Source organism: Perca flavescens, unplaced genomic scaffold, assembly GCF_004354835.1.
Source record: "Perca flavescens isolate YP-PL-M2 unplaced genomic scaffold, PFLA_1.0 EPR50_1.1_unplaced_scaf_38, whole genome shotgun sequence".
Lineage (NCBI taxonomy): Eukaryota > Metazoa > Chordata > Actinopteri > Perciformes > Percidae > Perca > Perca flavescens.
Genome location: NW_021166689.1, coordinates 18,294 through 41,956, shown reverse-complemented (window position 1 = coordinate 41,956; position 23,663 = coordinate 18,294). Strand labels below are relative to the sequence as shown.

Here is a 23,663-nt window from a genome sequence, read left to right as displayed (position 1 = left end):
TTACACTGAATCAACACTGTGGTGCGGTGCCGTTGCATTGCCCTTCAGCAGTTCATGAGCAGTGATGGGCTTGTCCAGACTCGGTTTGCCCACGTAGATGTCGCCGTCCTGGGGAAAGGCTGAGAGCAGGGAGAGGAGGGCCTCCGGGTGCACGAGTTATCATCGTCCACATGACAAAAACCACCTGAGGAGCCCCAGGAGAAGAACAGAACAAAGATGCAGTTAAAATATGGTTTGTTTTAACAGTCTGGGTTTCTGTGCTCCTCTCCATTCCTATTGTTGATGTCTGCAGCCAGCAGATCAGATATTCAATACCAATTTTCCTCCTTGTTGGTTTCATTCTTGCATTGAATGAATCCAACTCCAAAACATTTAAAATTGCCTGAACTACAAATCAACATTAGCTTTGTTTTTTCTTTGAAGGACTAAAGTTGCTTTATCATTGTGCCTGAGTTGTGTCTTTTTATTTGAGTGCATACATTGAATATGCTCACAGGAGGAAATGTAAGTCTACCACAGGAAATAATTCCTCAAAATCAAAAGTCCAAGGTTTACTTACTACTGGGGGCTTGGGGGTTTGGCCAAAAATAAAAAAATCTTGATTTTTGTTTTTAAACTTTACAAAATGCAAGAAGAGTAGAACATGATTGAAAATCATGTTTTAGGACTTCATGTGCAATACAGAAGAACATTTATAATAACAAACTGGCATCACTTGGAGCTGTCGTGACTCAAGACAGCTAATGTAGCCAGCTATTATCTATGTTACTTTTAGACTAAAAACAAACTTTTGTGCCATTTAAAAAAAAAAAAATATTTTTATGATGTATAGGTCTACATTTTACACATAGTATAAAAACATATATTCCAATTAATTTGATGTATCCCCAGCCCTACATACTTCCTATTTCTGGAACTTTCAACTGTGTCCCACTACCTTCTTCAATTAATGAAAGTTTCTATGGTGTCATCATCACCCAGTGGTGGACATGGAGTTTAAGATTACTAATGTTTGTATGGGGGAGAGCGTAACCCTTGGCTATATTCAAGGATCAGAATAAGTCAGAAAAGGTTCTGAAAAAGCTAGTGAGTGAACCTTAGAATTATGTATCACAGATATGTGTTATTAGTCCCAGTTGAAAGTAAATTTTGAAGAATTCCTTCCAGGAAGAATTGGTAAGTACAGGAAAGAAATACAGGGAAAAACAACGCACTTCTAAAATTAATAAATTGAATTTTATATAGCGCTTTTCACAAACTCACTTTTTGTCTTCTTTTGTCTGTCTGGACTACCTGTTATCTTCATACATTAATTTCACCGTATTCTGTGAGTAATAAAGCTGTCTTCTGCCGCCTTAATGACTGGACACAATGTGAAAGCCTCATTCTAAACCAAACACACTTTTACAGCAAAATCAGAGTCCAAATGACAAAGCTTCTGGTACCAAACTGAAGTGGTGGCTTGTTTCCTTTGCCATCCTTATGGCTGCCCAACAACACGAAAGGCTTCCTTCCAAACCAAACAGCCTCACTTCCCTTTCAGTCCAAATAACAAAGTGGGCCCTGAAACCATACTGAAACGCTCTTTTCATTTTCTCTGCCACGCTAATGACGACAGCAGTGAAAGCCTCAGTCACACACCAAACGCAAGCTGTCGAGCCTCATCGTATATTCCACAAATCAAAAATATGACCAAATATCAACAACACGTTGTTCAGTATACTGGCAGCCTAAAGCGGTGTCGTGAGTTAAAATCCAAACGACTCACAGAGTATGATCTAATACACAATGTGGCCCTCTCCAAATACTACTTTTATTCTACTGTCATATATATATATATATATATATATATATATATTTTTTTTTTTTTTTTTTTTTTTTTTTTTTATTGCTTTGGAAATGAGTTAAGTTAAACGTGCAATAATTGATTCCTTTGGCCACTCTGGGGCAGCAGAAACAAGCTATCAACACAACACTGACATGTCATCACCATAAAGTGATATTGGCAAAATTGTTAGCATCAGATAAATCAGCAGATAAAGAGAAACACCAGCATTGAGGCTAATGTAAGTATGGTATTCACTCTCCTTCTTAACTCTGATATGGTCTCTGCTAACTTGAGAGAGAAAACATCTCACTGTTTAGCTGCTAAAAAAGCGCCTCAACGCTTCATTGCTATTCGCTAACGTTGTCTGCCTGGCGTTTGGTGCAAGTAATATCTGCTTGTAAAGAGTGAGAAGGAGGACTGAAGACAAAATCTAAGAGACATACTTTTGTATTGCCCACACTGTTTGAATGAACATGTGACCTCTGGGAAATACTGGCGAACGAAGATGTTGGCAAGATAAAAACAAAAGATGTGCTCCTGTTAAGAATCTTTCTAACCCCAGATGATTAACTTGTTTGATTTCTCCTCGCACCACCTGACGCGTAACAGCCCGATTTCCCCACAGTGATCATATTAACGTTTCTAATCTTAATCCGATCTTCAAAATCCAGTATAGGCAGGATGACAGACGGACCTTAATTTGTCTCACCTCTTGTCTGAGGCCATGAAGCCGTCGTGACTCAGCGGACATCTTGCAGGACAGAGCCTGCTGGCTGTGATCTGACTGGCAGCCTGTTACCACCATGTTATAACCTGGACAAAGAGAGACACAGAGAGTGTTTGATTTATTCAACTGGATTTTCTCAGTTTCACAGGTTTTACACATAATTATCATGTAGGCCAGATATTGATGATTATTATTATGGTGAGAGAAAGTGGAGGCAAGATGGGATATTGTGAGGAATAGATTAGGGACAGCAAGAGAATGAAGGAAAGTGAGAACAAAATATGAAATCAGGGATGATAGCATTTCTTATTTTAACCCTTTTGTCGTCTTCCTGTCGATGCATGCACTTGTCCTCCTCCCCGGCTTTTTTTCTACGCTTTTTAGACCTTTTCTACACTTTTTTTCACAACCACCACTAGTTTGGAATGGAATCCATTGTTAATAAACCTCATTCGTATGAAATTATGTCTACTTTCTGAGTTAATAAAAAAAGCTGAAATTATGAATTATTTTGACTAATAGTTAAGATCAAAGGAACACATGTTGATGGATAATCACAGACATAAAGTTATTTTATTTTTTGGGCATTTTTAGGCCTTAATTTGACAGGACAGATTAGACTTGAAGGGGGAGAGAGAGAGAGAGAGGGTAATGACATGCAGCAAAGGGTTGCAGGTCAGAATTGAACCAGCAACCGCTGTGGGGAGGACCAAGCTTCTGTACATGGGGCGCACGCCCTACCAGGTGAGCTACCCAGGCGCCAAGTTTAGTAAAGTTTTTTTTTTCTTCAAATGCTATAACATGGAATAAAACACCCTAAACTCCCTTCCCCCCCCATCCATGTTTTTGGGCAATTTGGTTTTAAAGACACCCAAATTTCTGATGATAATGTTTTTTTTTTTTTTAAATGGGTCAGATTTTACCCAAGGACAACAGGAGGGTTAAGCTTTGAATGTGAATTTAGGGAACAAGACCTAACCATGGAAAACAGCACCAGGCTAGAAGTACACAAAAGTATGTGTCCACATCATGTTGTCAATCAATGTCATGTTGATCTAAATCTAAATTTGAGACTTTGTGTGTAAATTAGATTCAAGATCGCTGCTTACCTTTTGAATGCAAGTCCACATCCTCCGTGTCTGTGAAAATGAAAGTCTAGAAAAACAATGAGAAATAAAGGGATTTAAATACACCAGCTTTGATCATATCCTTCTTCTTCTGCACAACAGTAGCAGAACGTCCTGAAAGCACCTTCATTAAGGACTAAACACACAAACACACTCTCTCACACACACACACACACACACACACACACACACACACAGGATCAATATCATTTTGAATGGAGCAAATTCAAAGCGACGGAAACAAGGTTCCCCAAAGGTTCCCCAATGTGAGCTAAAAAAGTTACTGCATACAAACGCAGAACACACACACACACACACACACACACACACACACACACTTATGATCCAAAGTGGTCCGGGAATCACTATATGGCAGAGTCAATTTGTTTTTTGGCAGATATATGATTCAAATAAGTCTCAAATCACACACATTCATAAACAGCTTACTGATACGCTCACAGCCCACACACTTTGTTCTTACAGTCACTCAATCAGATAGATAGATAGATAGATAGATAGATAGATAGATAGATAGATAGATAGATAGATTTGTAGTTCCCTTTGTAGTACAACACTGACCTCTGGTGGTGTAAAATTGTAGAAACATTTGACCATTGAAGCTCCCAAGCAGCAGATTACATTTTATTTGACTCTTTTTAGACGAAAAGATTTTATATAATCAAAAGTGAACGAAAATAAAATAGTAAAAGTTTATAGTTCATAGTTATGTCTATGTCTATCCAAGTTCAGAAAGAAACTTAACATACCATTACTTGCAATGAAAAACTTTTACCAGACAAAGAAGAAATTGTAGAAAATGTAATATTGTAATATATAATAGCTCTTTTATTTTTAAACAGAATTCAGTTAAGTTCAATTCAAATGTCTTTATTCAGCTCTCAAGGGACATTGTGATGGACCTTGAGTGAGTTTGCAAAGACACACACATGAAAATATTTATTCATTGACACATTTTTATTTAAAGGGATAAGGTAAGTAAATCATTTAAAGAAGATTCAAATGTTATTGAAAAATACCGTAGGAACATATTTGCTAACTTCCCTGCAAAAATATATCATATTATCTGGCTGTTATTTGACTCAAATGCCAAGTCATTCACGATTCCTTTCAAATTCCCCAACATTTCAAAACCAGTTGGAATCCTGCACTAGTTTCATTTAGCAGACACTCCACACACAGTATACACATCTTTATGGTGCATGATTCACTGAGACTGAGGAGGCTTATAACAGGGGATTTAAACTGGCAACCCCGTCCACACTCCATCTCTGCAGACCCTCAGGCTAAACTGCAGTGTGTTTGAATTCCTTTTGCCAGGCAGGCACTAAATAACCTCAGAGCAGGACAAATCACCCGTTGGATAAGATAAACACAAACCATAACTCATGTTTTATTCAACACCTGCGAATGTATTAGTGTGCCTGTGAGTTTTGGCTGAAATACAATAAAACTAAAACTCTTTCAAGCATACTTTCGACACTCTGTCAAAGTAACTACAACATAATACACACTGAGAGGTAGATACAGTTAATTGCTTTTGCTATTTATTTATTTATTTTAGTCACACCATCAGATTAATATTTAATGCTCACAAACCCATCGAAAACAGAAAACAGATTAATGCCAACACCTATATTGGATGCTTGGCTGTATTGAAATTCAAAATGAGTTATCAAAGTGACCGAAAAGGTTAGAGGTGACAGAAGGTTGTCTTCCCCGAACATGTCTGAGCAGGTCCTTTTGTTTTCCAAAAGGTTGGTGTTTATTTAGTGTATTAACAATTGAGAGCATTTTTTGCAAGTTTTTTGGGGTTTGAAGAAGCACATGCATAGTGTGAAGGAAAGTCAAACAGAAAGAAGAACTGTTCATTTGGAAATGTACATACAACAAAATATTCAAATCTAAAGTATGAGGGAAAAGTTACAGCATTAATAGTGCATTTAAAATGGGGCAGCAGTTTTTTAGAAGGACAAAATAAATGAAATGCAGCAAACATATTGCTGCTATAATGTTGTTTAAACATTGCATTTATATGTAGTGAATTGCAAGGGATAGAGAAGACAAGAGATGTGACTTGTGACTAACAGGCGAGAGTGTGTGTGTGTGAGGGTGTGAGTGTGTGTGTGTGTGTGTGTGTGTGTGTGTGTGTGTGTGTGTGTGTGTGTGTGTGTGTGTGTATTTTAAAGAGACAGAGATATTAAAAGAGGTGATAGTCAGAGGAGATAGAGTGTGAAGCGATCTGGGTGTGAAATTTTTTTCCCACGGTACAGAGAGACACTGAATGTATGATAAACGTGTGTGTGTGTGTGTGTGTGTGTGTGTGTGTGTGTGTGTGTGTGTGTGTGTGTGTGATCTTTAGACGGAATGAATAAGTGAGGTGCAGTAAGAGAGAAGCTTTCCAGACTACCTGACAGGCAGCTCCAGCTAATGACTGTAATCCCTAGATTACATGATCAGATTAGAAAATATCATCCAGTTATAACTTTTTAAAAAGCAAGGGGCCTGTTATTTTATATGGATAACAGCAGTATTTCTAATTTCATAAACTTTTCATGGTCAAAGAGTTGAGTTCAGAAAGAGGACTTTGGAGAGAGAGGAGCTTTTGAATTATGGCAAGTAACTGTATTGCAGCCATCCAATAGAGTGTGACATCGCTACTGTTTCATCCAGATGTGTATGTGTATGTTCTTGTTTTCCTACATTGTGAGGTTTTGAGTTTAAGACCTTGAGAGTGAGGACAGTCCACACGTCTAAGTGTAGGAGTAGGCCTGTTATTCACACACTCACATTGTGGGGACTTCCTGTCCATCTGGGGACAGATAAAACTTAGGTGGAGAGTGGGGGTGTGGCCTTGACCAACTGCCACTTTGCTCGTTTGAAAGCCATGATGTCTCTCTCTCTCTCACGGGTGGGCCAAATTCTCTGGGCGGCCAAAGCAGAGAAAGGGGAGGTAACCTTGCTCCTTATGACCTCATAAGGGAAAGATTCCAGATCGGCCCATCAGAGCTTTCATTTTCTCAAAGGCAGAGCAGGATACCCAGGGCGCCATTTCTAGCCACTGGGGGACCATAGGCAGGCTTGGGGAACTCATATTAATGTTAAAAAACCTCATAAAGTGAAATTTTCATGCCATGGGACCATTAATACTAGGTTTAGTTTGACAAAATATTCTGGACTAAATGACCTGTTTCTGTTTCTTCCAGGAATTTCAACCACATTTAATGACCTTCATCAGAGGATGGGTCTTTGCTTAGTTGTCATGAAAATGCATTGAAAAGTGATGATTACTTCACTAATTCCTTAACAGCAGTGTACGAATTAAATCAACAAAATGAAAGTGTGTTGTAAGTGTGCAAAGCTGTGTGCTTTAACAACGATACTGCATCACAGTGTTCCTCGCTGTGTATGTTTCTATATTAAAGTAATTCATCTCCATAATATTCTCTCTGCTGCACTCTAAAAGAAAGGCTGCATCATCTATTGAAGCACAGTTTTACTGTATCAACCAGTACCTCCATCAATTCTTAACACTCTTCTACTTTACCGTTGTCCATTTCTCCCTCTCATCCCTCTAGCAGAAAGAGGAGGAGGAAGTACAAACGTACATGGATCAATCCTCGTCACCACTATCACCAAGACAACCACCATCAACATCTACCACAGTAAAACCCTGAGAAAGGGCCACCATCACAGTTTCCTCCCCTCCGGTCATAACTCAAACCAAACTACGTGCACTGAAATCAGTCAACCTGGGCCGAGGTACAAAAATGGCAGACCATCAGCATGGAGCGTCTCGTAAACAGAGTTTGAGAAGATGTTTTACTGAGGTCAGGAAGACATGCATAAATCTCAGCTTGTTTTTTACGCTGTTAAAGGGCCATTAAATAAGATGTGTACTGCCCCATAGCACAAAATGGCAGCAATACATCTGGATAAGGCTTCTTGATCAATACTTCAAGATTTCATTGGCTGTGTGATAGCAATCTTGCTTTCAAATCTGGCATTTGGACCTTAACTATTTTCAACTGGGGCATATTAAGATATCTCAGGGGAATTTTAATGAAAGTGAAGGAGAGGAAATCATTTTAATTACTTTATGTAGATTTAGTGTAGTTGCTTAGCAGATTTAAGCCAATGACCTGACTGCAAGACTTTATGTTTAACGTTATTCATTTTTACAACATTATAATATATTTAAGTGAATGAACAAAGCTTTAAAGGAATAGTTGGGAAATGGGAACTATCCTAACTGGCTTTCATTCTATAGATGAGAAAACTGATACTACTTTTATGTCTACATGTTAAGTGTGTGGCTGGAGCCAGAGGGTGATTAGTCTAGCTTAGCATAAAAAGATAAAGAAAAAAAAGCTTGCCTGCGTCTCTGTTCACCACAAACAGTAATGTAAAATGACAATTTGCAGTTTTACAGTGAAGTCATCTGCCGTAACAGCCAAGAGCAGGGACTCTCCAGAGGCTTGTCATTACAGTGACGGAGATACTGCACACAAAGACTAAAGGTAAAGTCTACTCCAAGGAGCTGGAAAGGAGGGATCGGCTGATAGTAGAACTTCAGATTGAAGAGGAACAATGTGCATTCCATCCTGGCCGGGGAACAACGGACCAGCTCTTCACTCTCGCAAGGATCCTGGGGGGGGGGTTGGGACTATGCCCATCCGGTCTACATGTGTTTTGTGGATCTGGAGCTGGCGTATGACCGGGTCCCCCGGAGATACTGTGGTAGGTGCTGGGGGAGTATGGGGTGAGGGGTTCCCTGGGTCAGGGCTTTCCAAACCCTGTACGTCCAAAGCGAGAGCTGTATCCAGGTTCTCAGCAGTAAGTCGGACTCGTTCCAGTTGACTGATAACTGAGGGCTTCACTCTTAACTCCCTTCCCAACACTTCACACTTTAAACTGACACGTGTTGACACAAGCCTTTTTACTCTTGATGAGCCATCCCATTTAATAAATAACTGCTGCTACTCTGAGGCCAAGCACTGCAACTCTTCAACATTAACATTTAACAACATTTCATTAGACAACACAGCCGCTAGAGAAATAACAATACAATAATGGTTGATGAAAATGTCCTAAAAGTTTTTGGAAGGCAGCCACAGAGTTTCTTCAATCCACCACAGCTGATACTGAACTAAAATATTAATTTGTGTGAAGTCACTCAAATTATTCAAACTGTAAGGATTAAAAGTTTCTAATTTCTGTATTGGTGTTTGACGGTAGTATTTTTACTCTGTGTGTTCTTTGTGACGGTGTGTGTTGGTCATAGGTGTGTTTCATAGTGTTTGGCTTGACTGAGCCTGTTTTGACACGTGTTAAGAGTTGTGTTGTTCGGGATACGTTTTGCAGGTGACGTGAATTGTTTAGCTCAGGTGACTGTTGGTAATGCAGACTGTGGTTAGAGTTTTGCACATGTGGATTCAGTTGTGACCACTGTCGTTTAGCAATCAGAAAAAAAATCTGCCTCTGCTGTACTTCACATTTTGCACTAAACACTGCAAACCTTAGCATGCAAACACGCTAAGCGACGCTCAATGGTAAACATTACACTTGCTAAACATCATCGCAACATTATGTCAGCATTGCAAATGAAAGCACATTAGCATGCTGACATAAGCATTTAGCTCACAGAACTGTGCCTCACAGAACTGCTAGCATGGCTGTTACCTTTCCTCTAGTCTATATTGATGACGTTTCATGTCCGGGATTGTTTTGGTGCCGCAGGAAATTCCACTGGATGTCCTTCATTTCAGCCGGATGTCCGCACCTTCCCCTTTATTTGTGTTGGCATTTTAAACTCCGTGGATTTCTGAGGACTATGGTTAACTGCTCCTCAGATCTCTGCATGGTAAATCCAGACAGCTAGCTAGACTATCTGTCCTTTTGAACGACACGTTGCACCAAAACAAGTTCCTTCCCAAGGCTATTTTGCAGAAGCACTGTTGCTCCATACGGGCTTAGCGCCACCCAAGACGATTGTGATTGGTTTAAAGAAATGCCAATAAACCAGATCCCTTTTTTCTCCCATCCCGAATGCTTGTGGGCTAGCCAGACCTTCCTATGCAGTGCTGTGGAGGAAGGTCTGGCAATGCGAGACTACCTTTCATCAGATGATCGTACTTTAGCCATTAAAACCCAAGTGTATGCAACGTTAAGATTATTTCTGACCTGGGCGCTGTAAAAATTATTTAGCGGACCAAGACCTGGACAGGGACTCTAGATCATTTTAGGGACCAAATAAGTAATTGTTAGGGGACAGTTTCTGTCGCAATGCCCTGTTTCATGCTGGAAGCAGATTAGCTATTTGCCGAGCTGGTTAGAAATTACTCTTCACCCTGTAAAATGGACAAAGTGTGTGTGTGTGTGTGTGTGTGTGTGTGTGTGTGTGTGTGTGTGTGTGTGTGTGTGTGTGTGTGTGTAAGATGAGGTTCATTCTTTTTGCAATCTGCCTTCCCACTTCCTGTTCTATGACCAGCTTCCGTTTCAGTATTGTTAACAGAGTTGCTACACAGCGGCTGCTTCCCCTCGGTCCAGACAACCAGCCTGCACAGCTTCCTGTGTGTGTGTGTGTGTGTGTTTTCTTGTATTGCTGCGTCTATACTTGCATCTTTGTGTGTTCACGGGTAGGCTATATATATAAGTGGGTCTGTTTTTGTGTGGGTTAAGTATTCTCAATACATGAACTGGCTAAGCATAGATAGAACAATCTTGTGTTTTGTCTTCGTAGTGAGAAAGAGGAATACACTATTACACTGTAAAACCCGATAAGTTAACCTAACTCAAAAAATTTGGTGAAACTGATTACATCGAAATTTTTAAGTTTTGCTTACTCAGATTTGTAAGTTAAACAAACGTTCTCCAATAAGTATCTCTTACTATGTTCATTTAAGTGACATTAACATAAATTAAATAAGTAAAACAAACTTTCCTGTTCAAGTACATTTACTAGGTACTTTGTTTTAATAGTACACATAATATAAAGTTTATCAAACTTAAATATTGTTATTACCATTAACATAAAATGTCACATTTTATTTACGAAAATATTTACTTTATGTGTACTTAACTGTTTAAGTTCAATAGAGCTAAACACTTTGCTTAATTGAAACTTAAATTGCAAGACGGAGTACTTTAATTATTTGTTGAAACTGATTACATAAAATGTTTTAAGTAGCTTTAACTCAAAATCCCCAAATACACATATTTTGTGTAAACATTAAGAAAGAGATGTTAACAGACACTTTAAATGCAAGTCACTATTTATTAAGCGACCATAAAAGATTTGCTGGCACATGTAAAAGATTTAAAACAGTAATTTAAAACATTATTAAACAGTGCAAGGGCCTTGGAAAATGGCCAAAGGGCTTCTATCACTGAAGTGGACAATATAAAATCTTGTTATGGTATATGCTCACATTTAAGGATATACATCATACCACCATCATTTCCATGCATTAAAACATCCGTAAACACTTGTCAAACAGTGACATCAGTACACAGTATATATATATATATATATATATATATATATATATATATATATATATATAAAAAAACACCTACAAAACCTAGGGCTGGGTACCGAATTCAATACTTTTTTATTGCCTCCTTACGGAGTATCAAAAGACGCCTCGCCATTCTTCCAAATTTCAATACCCAAGGAGTAAATCTCATTGGCGTCAGTGAGCCAATAAGCATGCAGCATGCCTCTACCAAGATCTAATGTCTGCGATTGGCTGCCTAACGCTGCACGTCATAAAGGAAAACTTTACATTACACTGAGACGGCTCACGTGGTAGCTGAAAAATAAATCAAAAAATGTGTACCGTAATGTGTAATTTAGTTTTGCTATAATGGATTTTATAAAATTGATATCGAAAAAAGTATTGTTCAGAAACTGGTATTGAAGACACTGTATTGGCATGGGTACCCAAATCGAAACCTTTTGAATGATACCCAGCCCTAACAGAACGTGGCCTGAGGAAAATCCTAACTCCTATAAGTGAACAAAGGCTTGGTACCCATATGGTTCATAAAGCCCTAATATAGCTAGAATTATCAAAATATATGGGTATTGCAATATAACCAGAGGGAAAAAAATGCCCATACTGTTTTACACATCCATAAAGTACCAACCCTGCATCAAACATTTGGTTGAACATTACACTCCAAAACACATTTATAAGATGTTAAAAAAATAAAAAATAAAAGTAAACTCACTACTTTCATTGTTCTATGGTATGCTCAAATGACAGTGGTGCATATGAATACAAAAAGTCCAGCAAAGAGGCAACATTGTCATCTTTGTTTTTGTAACACATTAGGTTACTCCACTGCCAACAGATCATTTTTAAGGCTCAACACCCTGGGCCTCAACTTCCCATCATCCAGGCCCATCAACACTTTCTGGATAAAGTCAAATGTGTTGGCCAAGTCTTTTGGGTAACTTAAATGCAGAGCATAAATCAGTGCAAAAAGCATCACAAATGCATCAGCCAATGTGGGGAAATTGATAACTATGTTACCCTCAAGCACAACTGCAGTCCTGTCTGGGCAGAAGAACGTGGCATCTGTTGAATTGGCACTGATCAAGAGAAGCCCAACCGGTAGGTCATCAATGTTAGGTTCATCAGACTGCGCCTCCTAAACACAAGAAGAGAGAACTGTCACCCCAGACTGTCTAAACTATCTCAAAAGCATTATGTTGCTTTAAGGGCAGCCTGAACAGAGCTTGTGAAAGTGTAGTACAATTTACAGAATATGAATGATTCAGAGCTACACATTTTTTTTTAACTTAGAAACCTAAAAAGCTTAATTTCAAAGTGGACCTATTCAAAACTTCAAACCGTGAAAATATAACAGTTCTGGAATATGTGGATGCATGTGTTGTTTTTTTCTGACTTGCCCTTTTTTATACCCTACAATAACTACAATTATTGTCGTTCTACTCAAAACCTGCAACTAGAACCTGAACGATGTCTGAGCAGGAGAAGAAGATACAATCTTTGAGGACTTTTTCCTCACACAATCAAGCTCCATTTATGATGACCCCAGGACAATTTTACACAATTTCTTTACACAATTTATTCTAAGTTTTATACAACTGAAACAATGTAAATATTGGACAAAAATGAACAATTTTATTCTATGATTAACTGTCATGGACTAATTTCTAAACAATTAATATGACTTACATCCCACAGCTTCAGAAATCCAGAGTCATCCTCATTTAGATAGGCAGGGAGAGCACGTAGAACAGCAGCACGTCTAACATGGACATCAACTTGTTCCTGGAGTGTGAGAACATATTTCTTCACTTTGGATATTAAACAGCATAGCCACATAATACTTTTACAATAAAGACCTTTCTCAAGTCTAAGGAGTTGAGGGTTTCTAAAAAGCTTACACCAAAATCTACTTTAGTATCACTATGCAGAACCAAGAAGCATAACTAACTAACCTGGAGGTCATAAGCTCTAAAGAGCTGACCCAGAACGTCAGCAACTTTTCCTGTGCGAGCAGCTTTCTTCCTGAACAAGCTCTGAAGACGATGGGCATGACGGTCCAACTCCGCAAAGAAGTGGTTCTTCAGGTTCATGTTTGCAATTCTGTGAAACTCAGCACAGACCTGCGAAATGTAAAAAAAAAAAAAATGTTTAAGTCTGACTGTATACATAAATATATAGCAACAAAATATTAGGGTTGGGCATCGTTGGGATATTAACGATTCTGATTCCAATTCTTCCTTTCGATTCCGGTTCTTATCGATTCTCGATTCCGATTTTTTTTTTTTTGAGGGGTGGAGTTGAAACAGGTCACATGCTTATTTCACAAATAAGAGGAAAGTTTTATTTTGATTCAAAGGTGGGGTTGCAGTTTGACGGGCTTTTTCAATGTAAAATAAAGCCACACTAGAGCACCGCTTACTGTGGTCCACGGCTGCAACACAACAAGCGCCTGGTCGCTACGGAAACCAAAACTTGCGCATGTTAAATTTGGAACCCGTGATCAGATTTGAAACCAAATCCTCCAAACGATTCCATCGGTTCTCGATGCCCAACCCTACAAAATATGCCAATAATGGCAAAACATTGATCTTGTTCTGTGTCAAATTTGGTGAAAAACATGCAGATCCTTAAACCCTATCATATGCTATAGTTGATGTAAATCTCAGTCAAATTGTTGAATTTACTGACACAGTCACACAAAAGAATTAAAATGAATACTTATCAATACTCTGCTAGAATAGGTCTACATGGGAAAATAATTTTACCTGTGACTCCATTTTAAGGGCAGGCCAGCGTTCCAGGATTTCTCCAACAGGTAGGTCATCATTGATGACCTCTTTGCGCCGCAGAGCGAAGGTGGTCTGCATTAACTTGGCAATGAGGGGAAGGTTTTTGTCACTCATCTTAACTTCATCCACAATTTGGAGTCTTAATTGCTCAAGGCTTGCACCATCTTCGCCTCTTGGGAAATTAGGGAGAAAATTTACTTCTGCCCTCTTTGGTCGTTTGATGTTAGTGTGAGGAGCTTGTTTCTCTGGGTTGTTTCTACTCTTCTTCCCAGAATTTACAGCTACCTCGTTAAATCCTGCCCGCTCAACTTAGAGCGGTAGTTCCCCATCTTAAACTTTAGACTATTTTTCCAACCGTACCATCCTGTCCGAGATCCTGGCTCTTTTAGACAAGGATGCTTAGTGACAAGCGCTTCAGCTACCATTGAAATGTCCCTATCATTGGGATATGCTTTGAAGCTATGCATTTTGGCCGCAAGGGTCTCAAGGATGCCGTGCTTTTGTCCCCTAGATAGTTTAAGGGTTTTCCCTGTTCTCTCATATGTAACATTTCCCTCACCAAGAATGAGCTCTACCTCGTAGGAAAAAGCGGGCACTGGAAATACATCAGGCCATCTCTCAGTCCTGTCTGGTGTAAGGGCATGAGGCAATATTATTGTGTCATCTGATGCTACTGAACTGACATCACTCTCAGACCTTATAACTTTTAGTACAGCCTTATGTGGAAGTTCCTCAATCTCTACAAGGGAACACAACTGCCCATCAAAGTCTGGATCTTGGTATGATAAGCTAAAGTCAAAGTCTAGCTTAAATTTTTCCTTTATCATTGTTTTTAGCTCATCAACAGATTCTGGACGGGAAGATAAAGTCATCTTCCTAACAATGTCCGTGGAGGTATGGACATGAAGTAGGAAGTTTTGAGCTGCCATTTCCTATGCGAGAAAGGATGAATAAATAACCATTAGTTTGGCAACACACAATCAGGATTTGTTCCAGACAAACTCAGGCAATTTCCAGCAAATTGTAAATGAAAAATATCATTGCTTTGGATTAGTATCATAAACTCAAATGTATACAGTTCATTAAAAACGGTGTCACTAATGGCAAATTGATTGCGATATTACACCAGAGTTCATTTTCTCCACAATGCTCGATGAGACTGTACAGTTCCCGACTTCCAAAAACATTTTAATCCTGTAAATCTCTGATAGAAATAAATCTTTTTTGTGTCAATAGCAAATGCCCGTCAATATGGTATGCTGTGAGACTTACTGTGTCATTTAGTTCTGACAGCTGATGTACAGAGAAATTGTCTGAGGATGTCAGCTCAAATGACCTTAAATGCTCACTGTACCAGCACTCGTAGTTCCTGCATAGAAAGGAAACAGAGTTGTTCACAAGCAGTATGTGCTCAATCTTGCTGAATTTTGGAAGTCCTCCAGTGTGGCCTGCAGAAACAAACATGCCCTTTGCATAAACTGTGCCATCTATGGAGACCTTTGATGTACTGTATATGTTTTGGCTATCTGTCTTTGTCTCTATGAAATCTTTTGCCACTTGAGGCAGTGTGGTAACTTGGACAGAGGTGACACTTGAGGCTTGTGTGGGGGTCTGAAAAATGATGGCGCACTAAAGTGATATGCCATCATGTGCTGATGCTTGGTAGCCAGAGTTTTTAAGACATTCTTGAAATTGTGTGTGTCATGTACCACCCTTTTGAAAAAGCGGTGTTTTCCCTCAAACCTCATGGTCCATAAGTGAACAAGAGGTCCGAAACGCCGCGTCAGTTCAGGGTAGTGCTCAACATAATGATGCTTTGGTCGAAGCTTAAAGTCTGGAAACACCGCTTGGAGACCCTGTCTGTGATCACTTATTTTAGTTTGCATGTACTGGATGGATTCTTCAGTGAAAGATGGAGACAACACCAGCTGCACGATTTCCTTAAGGTCCATCAATATGGCCCATACTTCATCCCCTTCAGGTACTTTACTTCCTACCATAAGTGGTAACAAACGTAGCAAAGTGGAATTTTCATGCCCATTCCCGCCAATACTTACTTTGGCTGCAAAAGTCTTTGGGATAGGTTGTGGTTTATCAAGCCTATCAAAGTGCTCATAAGGAAATGTGCGAATTTTTGTGTTTAGATATTCAAGAGTGAAATACTTCAGACGAATCATCTCACGGATGCACAAGGCCAACTCAACTGGCACAATACCCTCAAACAGGTCATGAAGTATATCAGGTGGGAAACCAGTGATGGGATGGAAATGCTGCAATGTCTTGCTGAGAGCACACTCACCCGTAACACCAAAGTGAGATGCATTTTCTCCTTGCACAACATTCTGCACATGAAGATCATGGCAGGCCCTCGTTCTCATGCTAAATTCTCCTTCTGAAACTTCACCAGACTGTATCTGGTCTTGAGTACAGCAACAGAATCTGCAGACATATTGTCCTCGGAAACCCTGCACAAAGCCTGCAAGCCCATGGGCAGCCAAATTATCAGCTGCAACACACAACACAGTGCCCCTGATACACTGACCAAAACTTTCAATGAAAATGCCATCCTCCTCAAGAGTGCGCAAGTCTTTCAACAAAGGGGAAAGTGCACTTTGAAAACCACAGCTCTGTAGATCAGGTACTTTGCACAGCAGAGCTAGCTGTATGACATGCAGGCTGGACCTATACTGACTGGGAACATTGGCCAGCAACCAGTATACTGCACAAAGCTTGTGGATCTTTCTAGATGTGCCTAAAGGATTAGCTATTTCAATGTCATCGACATACAAAATCAGTGACAATTTCATCTCTCCTGCTTCTGACAAAAACTGATTTTCTTTGAAATATGTTCCATCTTCATGAGACATGAACATTCCAGGTGGTGATGGTTTAGTTTCTTGAATCTTGTCAAGGACATCAGTATTTTTAAACATAGTTTGAAGCATCTGTAGTATTGGAACATACACTGCTGTGTGTCCACTGGAATCTACAGTATATTGCACTGGCATTACCAGAGGGTAGTTACTCCTTACGTATGTTTTCCTCCTCTTGGCAGTGGAAAGTTCTGCACCTTCCAAAGTAGCACTGACAAAAACATTACTTTTCATGATAGCTTCAACTAATTCATGAAGAAGGGCATCACTGATCGACTGATCATGCTCTCGAAAAATACTGATGACAGAGTCTTTCACAAGAGGTTTGGACAATGAGAATATTTGTGACAAATTTTCAACTATGTCCTGTATAGCCATCTCTGATACATGAAGAACACTGTTCATTTTCAAGAACAAAGAAGCCAAATTGTTTCTCAATTGATTGCGCAATTCACCAATGTCATCGGTAGACTCAGGAGGATTGCACTCAAGGGCATCCAGCTCAGGAGAAAGAGAACCCTGATCAGAGTCAGCTTGACTAGGCATCGGTTGGCCGTTTCTGTCAGTTTCTGTCAAGACAATCTCATCCTTAAAATCTGAGACATCACAGTCTGGATGATTCCTACTTTTATGGGCATTGAAGGAAGAGTACACATTAGTACCGTAGTGACAATTTTTGAATGGGCAATGCACCATCTCGTGTTGTTTTAAATGTGTCCTTAAATGACTTAGAAGACTTTTATCATTAAATGGTTGCTTGAATCCACACACAGGACAGATAAATGACACACATCCCACCTGACTTTCACTAGTCACAACTGTCGGACTATGTAACCGTGTAAGGTGAATTTTCAAAGCATTTACTGACTGAAATGTGCAAATACAGTCTTCATACAGACAAGGCAAAGGACTGACTGAGGAACAATTGCTGTGATGCAAACGATAGTGTTCAAGCAACTGTGCTCTTTTATCAAAGGCAGCAGCAGCACAAAGTTTGCACATCCAAGCCATTGTAAATCTATATTACACCCCTATCAAATCCACAAGTCTGCATACATAGTGAAAACAGTTATGGATAGGTTGGAGTCATTTCAGTGTTGTGCATTCATTCACGTGAACATACCAGATAGAAGACTCCGTATGTCAGCCAGTTGCCTCAGCTTCAGCCTTAATAGAGAGAAGATTGAAACATTACCTAGGTTGCAAAACTTTCACAAAAGCACTAACTGTATGTAAAATATCTTGGGAGCATTTAACACAAATTAGTTAGGTAACATTACGACTATGTGGAATGTTTATTTTAACCTCTGTGGCAGAATAATGTCCTTAACGTTGCTAGCTAGCTAGCTCATAAAGACAAACCAAAATGTCTTCAAACCGTAAATCAATAAGCTAAACAAAGATATGAACAAACGGCACTATCGGGTTAAGAAGGGAGATAACGTTAATCTCAGAAAGTTACCTTATTTTAACTTCACGTTATTTTTAAATGTTTAACCTGGAAGTCACCAGGCATCGACAGAGGATACTGGACCTCACAGACTGTGACAACGTTATTTTACAAACGTATTCTAAGCCTACATTCTATATTTAACTGGCCTTACAAAATGTAGAACACACGTCAACGTATCGCGTGAAATAAATGTGTTTAAAACCTCAAAACCGTTAACGTTAGTTGACATTAGCTACGTATTGTAAAACCTGCCCAGACATCGTCGATGAAAAAAAAAAAAAAAAAAGCGGTCAGACTTGACGTGACTGGTTGTTGGAACATTAACGGTTATAAAAATATCCAGAAAACTTCTACACTAAAAACGTTTCACTTTAAGATGAAAAATAAATCTAAATACACTGGTTCCCACTTTTTAAAACGTTAAATTTAAATTAGGTTAATAACGATAAAGAAAGCTTAGCTACAGTAAACTCAACTCATATTAGCTTTAATGCATACAATAACCAATGACAGCAAAATGTGTTTGATGAAGAAAATAATAAAATATCGAAATAATATGGTGTTAAATCAACACATAACTTACCAAATTAGCGCGCCCAAAGAGAACATCAATATAACGGCAGTCAGTGCGGTCAGCACAATGGCAAAAGTTAGCTTGTCAGGTTCAGAAAATTGCTGCATGCCACAGCGGTGTTCCCTGAAAAATGTTCACTGGCAGTCCCACGGTTAATTTTCCACAGTATCTTCTTTCCCTTACAAATATACATCACCGAAGTTCTCCACAAGCTGCAAATTAGCTACTCTTCTAAATTTCTCCATTAACACGGGATGCAACAATGGCTGAATTTTCCAGAGGATCGGTGCGTGCAGGGTGCGTGGCTCGATGAAGTGGCACGTCGAAGCACGTACGCACGTACGTGACGTCTCAGCTATTACTGTTAAACTATTTGAGTACAATGACAAAAAATAATTAAAGTGGTTGAGCACTGTAAACTTGAGTGTGTGTGTATGAGAGACAGAGAGAGAGAGAGAGAGAGAGAGAGAGAGAGAGAGAGCAAAAAAAACTAAATCAACTAAACTGAAAGAGGAGATTGGGAGAAAAATGGGCCACTGCTACCTGCAATGTAGCACTCAATACCATAACTCTTGTATCCTCAAAATCTTAAGCTGATCTGTAATGAATCCTTTTAAACTGGACTGATGGCAGAATAACAGATACGCTTTCTAATAGGTTTGTTACTTTCTGACTGAGCCTCAAAGGCTCACTCATGTCAGATCTTTCACACAAAAAAATACAATACCTAATGTCACCTTCCAAGGAGCCTTTAAACTAATCTAAACCCTTAAACAGTGATGAGCGTTATATTTTGAGTTTGGAAATTCCATCTACATCCCTGCGAGCCGTAAATGTTACAGGTGCAAGTAAGAAAACTGGTTGAAGTTGTGCTTTTTACAAATTGGTATTCAGAAAGTTTTCACATGTATGTTGTTTACACTCTTTACATCACCTGGCAGTGTAATTGACCAACTGTTTCTCGCCCGGGAACTAAACTTAACTTTAATCAGCCAAAGTCAATCATCAGACCTGCAGTTTCAAAGCAGGAAGGAAGTGAATGCTTTCCTTTCATCATACAGGCCTTATGATGAAATGAAAGCATTCAGCACATGACTTCTTTTAGGCCAAACGATGGCTCAGATATTTAGATTTTTTTTTTTTATTCAATAAATGTATAATATAATAACTTTAAACACGTTCGGGAGTTTCATCTTAAATCATTTAGCCAAAACAGGCTGTTCTCTTAAATGTAGTGTGTATATATATATATATATATATATATATATATATATATATATATATATATATATATATATATATATATATATATATATATTTGAAAGTTGGATTACATATGAACATAACTTTGGTGCAGGTGGCTTTGGGTGACAGCAGCAGCTGAGTGTGTTAATGTAAGACTTTTTAGAGCAGCCCACAACAGCACGGACACAACAGACACTCACATGCGCCTTGGTTCTGGAGATCCACGTCTCCAGCAGGAGCGCAAGACGCGTCTTGTGGAACCTCCCGGTGGTCTTCACGGCGACGAAGATGTCCTCCAGCTTCAGTTTCGGCTGGGTGACATGTGCAACTCCGGAGGCTGGGTGTCCTCCGTTCCCGGTGCTGCTGCTAGACGGGGTCTGTGCGTCCGTGGCCGGGGATAGAGCCCGATGGATGGGGGGCTGATGCACAAATGGTGACGGATGGTGAGCCACGCTGAGCTTTGGAGGGCTGCTGGTGCGTAATTGAAAGTCCACGTAGAGAATGATGAAGATGGTGAGAATCAAAACGGTCAACCTCCGACGTATCCATTTCTTCTGCATGATAGAAATAAGTTATTTACATTCCATAAAGTGTGAAAACCATGTTCTTGGTCCCCTCATATATAATGTCTAATTTCGTGGTGGTTCCTCCATCACCTCTCCGTCTTCCTTCTTCAAACTTTTTCATCGGTGTTCCTCATTAATCAATTTGCATGACTATAGGAGACTTGGACTGGAGAGGTTTCATCAATAATTTAATAATCACTTGTTTAGTATTTCGCCTGTTTTAAAGAGGCACTCCAGCAGCATGGCAATAAGACAGATTTTCCTCTCATTTTCTATAACGCCGCTGTCACTCGGATATATTTGACTTTTGTCACAGTCCCAGCTCTGCCCTCCCATTGACACCAGTGTCAAGCTACACGGAATCAAATGATGAGACTTCCTGACTTAGATTTCAAAAAAAAACTACAACAGTATACTTCCGGTTATAAGCTGCCCTTTTATTTGAGAGTACTAAATAAAACAATGCACATGGAAATATGAGTAAATAGTAGGCTATATTTGAAGAAGGAATTTGTTGTTTTTCTGACTCACAGCACACATTTCAAACCACCTAAATGCAGCATATTGCACTGGCGCCAACCTCTTGTGCTTCACAAGCAATACTCACAATGACTACAGAGGTTGCATGCTTCAATGAGTTGTGTTTAACCAAAGAGTGATATCTCCCTTTTGAATTGTTTATTTATTTTTTATATATTTTCTAAGAATCCTGAAGAGATGAAACTCAAAAGTACCACAAAAAGAGAAAAGTATTTGGTAACACTTTACTTGAAGGTATCTACATAAGAGTGACATGACACTGTCATGAACACATGACACAGTCATGACACATGAACCCTAACCCTAACCATAACCATAACCATAACCATAACCATTACTTGTCATGACAAAAACCGAATGACACTTAATGACAGAAGCGTTATGTCATAAAAGTTTATGACTTGTTTCTAATGTTTATAACACCTTCATGATATTGTCAAGTCACTCTTATGTAGATACCTTCAAGTAAAAAGTGTAACCAAGTATTTTAGTACAGTATATGTGAGAAAAGTCAGAAAAAAACTTCTCTAAGAGAATTGAAAATGTTATTGTTATCATCTCGTTAAACCTTTTCTCGCAACCTCTATCGGGGATCCTGATCCCCAGGTTGGAAACCACTGATATATATACGAAGAGCTGACAAAAATTCACCAAATGAGAATTCATCTCAAACTATGCACCAGACAACTTATCACACCCCAGTGAGCCTTGGTGTCATCTACTCACTCAACCAGAAACAGCAAACCGCAGCGAAACACTCCGCCTTCTTCCTTCCTCCTCAGCGCCAGAATTACCGTTAACGCTGTACACAGAAACACTGCAAAGCTGCTCAATAAATGAGTTTTTTTTTTTTTTTGCAAATAGAGGGTTTGATTCCAAAACACAAGTGTACACTTCTTTGTTTTGGGGATCATTCAAGTTTTACCCTCCTGAAATGAATCTGTTTATATTTTACACTGATAATATCTTCAAAAACCTAGCTGTTGTTTAAGCAAAAGCCCAAGGATGACTCATAATGTTAATGGTAGGTTCACTGGCAATAAGCATCATGTCAGCAAACAGGCTTTTTTTCTTTCTTTTTTTTTTTTCTAAAAATGGCCATCTTATTTTGAAAGGGAACTGTGTGTCAGGATCCAAACCCACAAGGCCAGTCTCGTCCACGGTGCACTACAGGCGAAGGTTTGAGAACAGTTCTAACGCTGATGTAGGGTCGTGAGTATATTTTTGGATGTGAAAGAAATTATCTACATTATTTATGCTCCTGTGTGAGTTTTTGAAGCTGAGTTGCTGTGAATTCTTTTAAAAGTATGAATGATAAAGAAAAGTCAGGACACATTAAAAGAAAGCCTTCTCTTTTTTTAGATGACACAACATGATTAATGAGAAAGATGCAACAAGTAAAAGGAAAAATTACTTTCTGAGGGATTAGGACTGGCAAGTGTCCTTGAGCAAGTGGGGAGTAAAATCAAATCGTCAGTGTAAAACTGAACCTCGCAACTTTGCTTGGCTGGCTGCTTCAGATTAGGCAGACCAACAAAAGTCAGAGTGGTCATTAGCCGCTTTCCGACCGGAGGGATTTTTGCAGTTAAGAGAACATAAAATTCCTAGAACCCCTTTTTTTCTCGTGTTCCGACTGGACCAATTTGGGGATTTTTAAGTTCCTCTGGCCACAGTTCCTGTAACTCTTTCAGCTCCTACTTCCGGGCAGGGTCTTTTTTGCTGTTCCCTTCTCAGCATAGTAACCTAGGTCAACGAGGGTCGGGTTTCCGGGAACAGACAGACCAACAACGGGACAATTTTAACAATTTTCGCCATCTTATTCATCACTAAATTCCCTTCTGACAACGCGTTTTAGGGGAGAAATTAACTGTTAAGATTTCGAATATAGGCATTCTTGCGAAAATTGATGCCGAATTGACAATTTGCTTCAAAGTTTTTGGAGTTGAGAAGCGCCATTAAGTGAGACAACAGCCAGCAGGCGCCCGCCCCGGCCGCTGGCTCGTCGCTCGGACAGTCCTGCTCAGAGACCCGCTGTCAGCTGGAGGTCTCTGAGACCACTCTAAATAATAAGAGGTTGTTATTTCACCGTTGACGGTTCATTTGTTTAAATATCACAACACATGTCCATCATAAGATTAACGGGAACCTGTGGTGAACTGTCTTTTCGAGTTAAACTCCACTGGCGTGGACACACACACACACACACACACACACACAGCGCAGCAGGCAGAGCAGGTGGAGGAGAGGGGTAGGCTACCTGTTTCTCTTTGGGAGACTTGTTTAAATTATGAATAATATGCTATATACATTAGATTTAGTATTTAGTTCATACTTTTTTGGTGTATTTGTTTTCTGATTTTAACGCTATAAAGACCATTGCCGTGCTTGCATCACTCCCTT

The 23,663-nt window shown here is 39.3% G+C and overlaps 2 protein-coding genes and 1 long non-coding RNA gene across 4 annotated transcripts; all 3 read right to left on the bottom strand.

Moving 5' to 3' along the window:
• Nucleotides 1-21,062, bottom strand: LOC114551702 (beta-1,3-N-acetylglucosaminyltransferase manic fringe-like). Its single transcript, XM_028572668.1, has 4 exons — nt 20,358-21,062; nt 3,665-3,710; nt 2,538-2,641; nt 1-141 (listed from the first exon to the last, which is right to left on the bottom strand). The coding sequence occupies exons 1-4, from the start codon at nt 20,715-20,717 to the stop codon at nt 1-3; spliced, it is 651 nt and encodes a 216-aa protein (XP_028428469.1). The 5' UTR covers nt 20,718-21,062.
• LOC114551703 (uncharacterized) lies at nt 11,566-14,306 on the bottom strand. Its single transcript, XM_028572669.1, has 4 exons — nt 13,989-14,306; nt 13,176-13,343; nt 12,910-13,005; nt 11,566-12,358 (listed from the first exon to the last, which is right to left on the bottom strand). Exons 1-4 carry the CDS (start codon nt 14,124-14,126, stop codon nt 12,041-12,043), a joined length of 720 nt encoding a protein of 239 aa, XP_028428470.1. The 5' UTR covers nt 14,127-14,306; the 3' UTR covers nt 11,566-12,040.
• On the bottom strand, nt 14,329-19,205 carry LOC114551704 (uncharacterized). 2 transcript variants are annotated; one of them, XR_003691984.1, is made up of 4 exons: nt 18,922-19,205; nt 18,009-18,052; nt 15,285-15,381; nt 14,329-14,944 (listed from the first exon to the last, which is right to left on the bottom strand). It is a non-coding gene; the product is annotated as an uncharacterized LOC114551704 (long non-coding RNA). The 2 variants fall into 2 exon arrangements; XR_003691983.1 differs by having other exon boundaries at nt 14,329-15,381.
• Nucleotides 21,063-23,663: the final 2,601 nt, after the last annotated feature.